The sequence below is a fragment of the Alexandromys fortis genome, unplaced genomic scaffold (genome assembly GCF_014885135.2).
Source record: "Alexandromys fortis isolate MF-2015 unplaced genomic scaffold, M_Fortis_MF-2015_v1.1 scaffold_36, whole genome shotgun sequence".
Lineage (NCBI taxonomy): Eukaryota > Metazoa > Chordata > Mammalia > Rodentia > Cricetidae > Alexandromys > Alexandromys fortis.
Window position 1 is genome coordinate 1,437,548 of NW_026067915.1, and position 7,151 is coordinate 1,444,698.

Genomic DNA, 7,151 nt, shown 5'->3' on the forward strand with positions numbered 1-7,151 from the left:
GGCTTTCACTGGGCTCAATTCACCCTGAGAATTAGTTTGTCAGACTTCTTTTGGGGTGCCATTGTAGAATGATGATTTCAGATAGATTGTATCAATTGACACTATTGTATCAATTGGCCAGTACCAACTGACACCAGCAGCCTTTTCTCGCTTGGGTGCTCAGCACTGCCCCACCTTTGGTCAGTAGGGACTCTTGCGACTGCTTATGCTAAGTTTTGACTGATCCCATTGTCCAGAGCTTTGTTTTCTGACTGAACAAGGCATGGATGTTCTAAAACTCCCACGTGCCCTTCAGTCCCAGGCCAGACATGGAATGAGCCACGGCATTAACACTGACTTTTGAAAGACAAACAACATTAGGAACTGAAATGTGGACATCAGTGTGCATTGTTGGGGTGGCAATTCTACCCTGCCATTTCAGAGGGGAAAACCAAGTACTCTGTTTTTTTTAACACCAAATTGCCTGCCTACAAGTGCCAAATTCTGTGACTTTTCATTCCAAATGTTTGTGCACTTTATACAGTCCTGTAGTCCCTTGTTTGGTTTTGTCTTGGTTAGGATTTCTATTACTGCTATAAAACATCATGATCCAAAGGAACTTGGGAAAGGTTTATTTTGCTTACACTTCCAGTCCATCACAGAGGGAAGTCAGGGCAGGAACCTAGACAGTTGCTGATACAGCAGCCACGGAGGCCAGGAGGCTTGCTCCTCATGGCTTGCTCAGCCGGCCTTTTTTTATAGCACCCAGGGTGACCAACGCAGGGAATGACACTGTCCATAGTGAGCTGGGCTCTTCTACATCAACCACGAGTTAATAAAATGTTCTGCAGCCTTCCTACAGCCCAGTCTTGTGGAGGCATTAACTCAGCTGGGGCTCTCTCCACTCACAGGTCCCGAGCTTGTGTGAAGTTGACATACTAGCCATCAAAGCTTTGGTTATAACGACACACTGTTCTCATGCAAATTTTGAGGTCTACAATTAGCCCTCCGGTCCACTGATCCCAAAAGCCAGGCTCCTATCAGAATAAACACTATTTGCTTGCTTTATCTGATAGCTCAGGAAAATAACTTTTGAAGGAATTATCAATAGAGGCAGTACAAACACTGACTACATCTGGTTGTAGACAGCCCACCCCGAAGGGTTTGTTGCCACGTTACCACGCTCTCAAGTCTCACAATCTCTCACACCGTGTGTGACACAGAACGCGTCAAATGGGGGGAAGGCGAGTCAAATAATCCCAAGCTAACGCCGGATAAAGTATGTTTAGGTTTTTCTTTATTAAAAGTGAACTCACTTATTACAACAAGGAAATAGGAATGGGGCCAACATCCGGGAGTGGCTCCCAGGAAGAAGAGACAGAGCAGGGTGGGACCGCAGCTTTTTGGTACCCAAAAGCCACGCCTCAAACTGGTCCAGCCTCTCAGAGGCCACTGGCTGGAGGGGGTTCCCCATCACCTCCCCCTTTTTTCTAAATAAAAGAGTTCCAAACCCAATACAAAACTATATACAATAAAAACAGATATCAAGTATAAAAATTAGAATTACAACCAGTATAAACAATATTAAGGAAGGAACATATGCTAAATGATTCAATAATCATTCTAAGGAGTCTAAGTCTTGTATTAGCAATGGTTTGGCTAAATCAGAAGAGGCAAGCAGCTTCCAAAACGTGCAGTAGATGACAGAGACAACTGGCCACCTGGCAATCACCCAGTCTCATTTGCAGTGTTGGAGCAACCAGACCCCGAAAAGATGCTCCGAGGACAGCGGGGCCACAGCGCAAGTGTCCACCTCTTCCTGTCTGCAGCTGATCAGCTTCTGAGACGAACTGGTGATTTTCTATAAAGTCATTTTCACAAAAATCATTCATTAGTAATCGCAAAAAAAGAATAGCACAGATATCCCAAGTATTTGTTTATTGTTTGTTTTTCGAGGCAGGTTTTCTCTGTGGAATCTTGGCTCTCCTGGAACTAGCTCTGTAAACCAGGCTGGCCTCGAACTCACAGAGATTTGCCTGCCTCTGTCTCCCAAGTGCTGGGATTAAAGGTGTGTATTACCACCCCTAACTGAAAACCCAACTACTGAACTCCGTGTGTGTGTGTGTGTGTGTGTGTGTGTGTGTGTGTGTATGTGTGTGTGTACGTGCATGCATGTTCTCACATGTGTAGGTGGGTACATGTACTCATATGTGCAGGCCCTAAGTTGGCACTGGGAGTTTTCCTTGATCCCTCACTCAGCATTTATATAGGTTCTGGGGATCTGAACTCTGATCCTCACACTGGGCGCTTACGTGGCAAGCACTTTTAACTGCTGAGCCATCTCCGCAGTCCTAGTTAACTTTCAAGCCACAAAACCCTCCAGGACAATCCAAGCCCTAGGTCAGTGGCTCCCAGCATCTGCTGAGATCTCTCTTGGCCCTTGTTGAGCAATTCCCACATGGCCCTGCTGGGTCAGTGCTTTGCTGTGAGAATCAATTCCACAAAAACTCAAATATAATTCAGGGGGATGGGGGAGGTAGTGTCCAACCTTCTACACCAGAGAGCTCTGAGAAGGACCCGCTTTGTGAGGCTTTAGGAAGAGACCTAGCCCCATGCCCAGTTCAGACAGAGGATCACAAGAGCAGGCCTGTTTTTGCTCCTGTATTACATGCCTCTAGCTCTTCCCAGAGCCCCCAGCGCACGATTGTAGCTGATTTTAAACAGACAGAGAGCACCTTTTCAGACAGTCCATTACTAAGTGGCCTGCTATGGCCTGAATCTGAAATATCTCCTGTTGGCTCATGCACTGGAAGGCTTTGGGCAAGTGATTAGAGCGATGGAATAATCCCTTGATGTGGTCACAATTTGACATAGTTGGAGGCCATAAAAAGAGGGAGGGCCTCATTAGAAGAAGTAGGTTATTAAGAACCAAGGGTCCCTGGAAAGATATATCTTGTTCCCTGCCCCCACCCCTTCTCTCTGTAGTGATGTGAAAGAGAATGGCTCCCATAGACTTATATGTTTGAATGCTTAGTCCTGAATTGATGAACTCTCCAGGAAGACCAGCAGGTCAGCAGGGTGGCTTCGTTGGAGAAAGAGTGTTGCTGGGAGTGACCTTTGAGATTCCAAAAGCAGCCCACATCAGACCCTGTCTCTCTGTCTCTCTTTCCTCTCTCCCTGCTGCCTGCAGATCAGGATGTAAAGCTCTCAGCTACTGCCCCAGCGCCATGCCTGTCTCTCCGCTTCCCACCATGATGGTCAGGGACTGGCCCTCTAAAACTGCAAGCCCCTAGTTAAATGCTTTCTTTTTAAGAGTTGTCTGTAACCCCATTCCAGGGAATCTGATGCCCTCTCCTGGCCTCTGTAGACGCTGCATGCACATGGTGTGCTGATGGATATATAAACACTCATACTTTAAAAACTGTGATAGTCATGTATATGATAATTCCTGTAACAACAATGAATAAATCTATGTGAAGAATAACCAAAAGAGTAAATAAAAAAGAATTATAAATGTATATACTTGGGGCTGAGTTGGTAAGGTGCTTGCCTAGAATGTACAGTGGCCTGGGTTCAATCTTGAGTGCCACATAAAAGCACTCAGAGGCAGAGGCAGGTGGATCTCTGAGTTCGAGGCCATCCTAGTCTACAGAGTGAGTCTCAGGACAGCCAGGGCCACACAGAGAAACACTGTTTCAAAAGAAAGGAAGGAAGGAAAGGAAAGAGAGAGAGAAAGAATATACCATATAAGCAATGAGCAAAAAAGAGCTAAATATTACCAGAGATAAAAAGAAACACATAGTGATGCTAAAAGGCTTACTTAGGAAGATCCAGCAATCATAAATGTGTATGGCTGCCAGGCGGTGGTGGCACACGCCTTTAATCCCAGTACTCAGGAGGCTGAGGCAGGTGGGTCTCTGTGAATTCAAGGCCAGCCTGGTCCACATAGTGAGTTTCAGGACAGCCATGGCTATACAAAAAGACCCTTTCTAAAAAGAAAAAAAAAAGCATGAAAAGTTGGCATAAAGGAAGAAACAGATGCAGCTACAGCCATGGTTAGGGTCTTTACACCCTTCTCTCATTGAGCTTGTAGAACTACTATACAGAAGTCAGAGCAACCCCAGTGAACTGAGTTCCCATAGCAGCATCATCACCACAGCCCAGGCACTGAGCTCTGTGCTGGGGTCGGCTAACACTGCTAAGACCACATGGACGTATCAGAGACAGGAGAGCTGGCGTTAGGAGAGAAGGGTGACAGGGCATCCTGCATACTGGGCTAAAGGGAGACTTCCTCCACTTGTACAGAGGCAAAAGCAAACCTCATAGATGTTATAGGAGTGGCTTCATTGTGATGGCCGACTGCTAAGGAATCCCGGCAGTGTGCTGACTGTAGACAGATCTGGTTCTGATTGCTCTCAAGCAGCGGCCTGCTAACTCCCCACCAGAAGGGAACTGTGGCAACCTTAGGGTGACAGGGGTGGAGGGGGGTGCTCTGAAGAGCCACAGGTGAGGCATGTGTGAGCTGCTGAGGCCTGCCTTTGCTCAGCCCCCTCCAGGGCACAGACACACAGGGCCTACACCCACAGAGAGGTTCCGAGCCCTGGTCCATTGTTTTCAGGAGTAAGATAAGCATCCTGGGTTTGGGGGACACCAGAAGAACAGTCTCTATGAAGGTCCTCACTGTTGCCCTTGCCTACTCCATGCTCACCCAAGGCAAAGCACCTTCCACACCACATGGTCTTAAGCCTGAGAGGCATGAGACTCTTGGCATACAGACTGTGTTGAGTCAGAACCTGCTACTGGCTGTAGCTGCTGTTACAACTGGGGAACCTGAGAGAACTCAAAGCGCTGGGGAAGACAAGACCGCATAGCTTATCACTAAGCACCCCGGGCTGAGTAACACAGCCACCCTCTTGGTAATGTCAGGTCCTGTGGGAAAGCAGAATGGCCTGCCAGAGCCTGGAAAAGGGAGGACTCACCCAGACCTTCTGATCAGGGGTTACTGTGACCTGAGTGTATCCCCCAAACCACATGTTAGGTCAGGAACTGCAGGACATGAGGAGGCTGGAAAGGCCTCAGCTCCATGAATGTGGGTTATAAGGCCTGAAGGCCGTGTGCTTGATAACTTGTTCTATCCCTTTAGTGACACCTTTAGCCATGTTGTAAGAGCAAGAAGACCTTCACCCATTAGGCCCTTCAACCTCACTCCACCAACACCACCCCCATTCTCCGGAAGCCAATGAACCCTATTCTCTAGAACTTACCCAGTCTGTGGTATTCTGTTACAGCAGCAGAGACAAAGATAAATAATGCCCATTAGTACTTTCTCCTCTCTCTGCCTGCCTTCATAAAGCACAGAAAAATGTGTCCAAGCCCAACTAAAGCCCACGAGGCACCTGGTCAACGTCACACTGAAACGTAAGATAATGCTCTTACCAAGGTGTCGGGGAGGACTACAGATGGGCAGCAAGAGTAGCGGAGCAGCTGGCCCATCTTCCAGATGGAGTACAGTACAACCATGAGAACCAGCACAAAGCCAACAAACGCGACCAGCGCCAGGGCCAGCGGGAGGGACTCTCCTGGGTACCAAGCAAAGGAGAAGACTTAGGAGCCGCAGGGAAGGGAAACCACCAGGCCCACACCTCTGAGGGCTTCTCAGAGCGGCACTCAGGTCAAGTCAGGGGGTGCCCGCACCCTGAGACGTGGTGTGTCCTCCAAAGGGCTGCGGTTACCACCATTCTCCTGGAATCACAATAAATATGGTTTTTAGAAAGCTGTTGGGAAGATTTCCATCTCGATCTTGGGAAGGGGAGGGAGGAGCCTAAGGCATTGCCCATGGTAGCATGTACCTGGCACTACTGCCAGAGGAAGGCAGGCTGCCAGGCCCCAGACAGGATGAGGGGGAGGTGTTGGAGCAGAACAGCGCAGAACAGGGCTGGGCGGAAACCAAAAACAAAGTGTTTCACAATTTGCTCTTGGCATAGACTCCTATGGTGGAGGAAAATACTAAGTCCCCAAACAGTCCCATTAAACTCACAGATGGAGCCCCTGTTACATGCGCTAGGTTCACTTGCGTCTCCCAGCATGCTGCTAAGGTCTGGGCCCCTGCTCCTCACAGTGAGCATCTTTGTCATTGAAGAGGATACTATTTATGCTCAAGATGGGTTAATGGCCGACCCCAGGACAAAATAGGTAGGGATAGCTCCAAAGCCCATGATGAGTTTGCTAACAAATACAACAAGAAGCACCAGGTCTGAGCATCTGGAGATGCAGAGGATGGGACGAGCTAGTTTCCCACCTCTCTGTTCTATCTAACCGCTTGCAAACATTTATCACTTCCTGCCTGGACCGTTTGCTCGCAATGTTAGCAGTGACTTGGCCCACGTGGCTGTGGCCTGCGGGGTGGGGCATGTCTACTTTTCACTTTGGGAAAATATTTTGGCAGTAGCCATCAAGAGATGAACAATGCCAATAACCTTCTGGTCCACTCCTGTAGTGTCCAGTCCAGAAAATCACTCCAAGGAAGGAAATAAGTGTGTGCATCCGCCAGTTCTCAGGAATATCCAGACAAGAGTCACAGGTTGTCACCAGCCATCCGCCCAATGGTCCTCTACCACTCATGCTGTGACTCTCCACACAGCAAACTCACACACACTGGAAGGCACCTCGTGAGCTCATCAGATTGCTGTTTGTCTCCACAACTGGACGGCAGGGACTCCCTCCTCTGCCCCAGTGGACAGGCCAGGACTTGGCAAGTAGTCAGCGCTCTGCAAATACTTATTTAACAGAAGAACAGCATCTTGGAGAGCAAATAGCGGTGATTTAAATGCCAAATGAAAGGGACCAATCTAAGATACTATGGAACATTGGCATGGTAGGTTAGCGATTCAGCTGTTAGGAGAATAGATAGACATATTACAGTTTGACTAATCATGGAACAAGTTTGGGAAGTCCATAGTATTGCCATCAATAAGGATATGCTGGCTTAAGTTGTGTCTTTAAAAACTAAGACAAGCTGAGCATAGTGGCACATGCCTTTAATCCCAGTACTTGGGGTGCAGAAGTAGGTGGATCTCTGAGTTCAAGGCCAGCCTGGTCTACAGAGGGAGTTTCAGGACAGCCAGAACTACCTAGTAAGACCCTGTCTCGAAGCGGGGGGGGGGGGGGGGGGG

At 48.2% G+C, this 7,151-nt stretch overlaps 1 protein-coding gene across 3 annotated transcripts in view; it reads right to left on the bottom strand.

The window, feature by feature from the left end:
- Window positions 1-1,254: 1,254 nt before the first annotated feature.
- The window catches only part of Il20rb (interleukin 20 receptor subunit beta), a 27,395-nt gene continuing 21,498 nt past the window's right edge, over window positions 1,255-7,151 (bottom strand). For 2 of the 3 annotated variants that reach the window (XM_050139653.1, XM_050139652.1), the window contains 3 exons: window positions 5,416-5,558; window positions 3,800-3,968; window positions 1,255-1,840 (listed from right to left, as the gene is read on the bottom strand). In XM_050139653.1, coding sequence (XP_049995610.1) covers window positions 1,644-1,840; window positions 3,800-3,968; window positions 5,416-5,558 — 509 coding nt within the window. In that variant the 3' untranslated portion in view covers window positions 1,255-1,643. The remainder of the gene's footprint in view (window positions 1,841-3,799; window positions 3,969-5,415; window positions 5,559-7,151) is intronic. The other variant, XM_050139654.1, reaches the window with a different exon arrangement.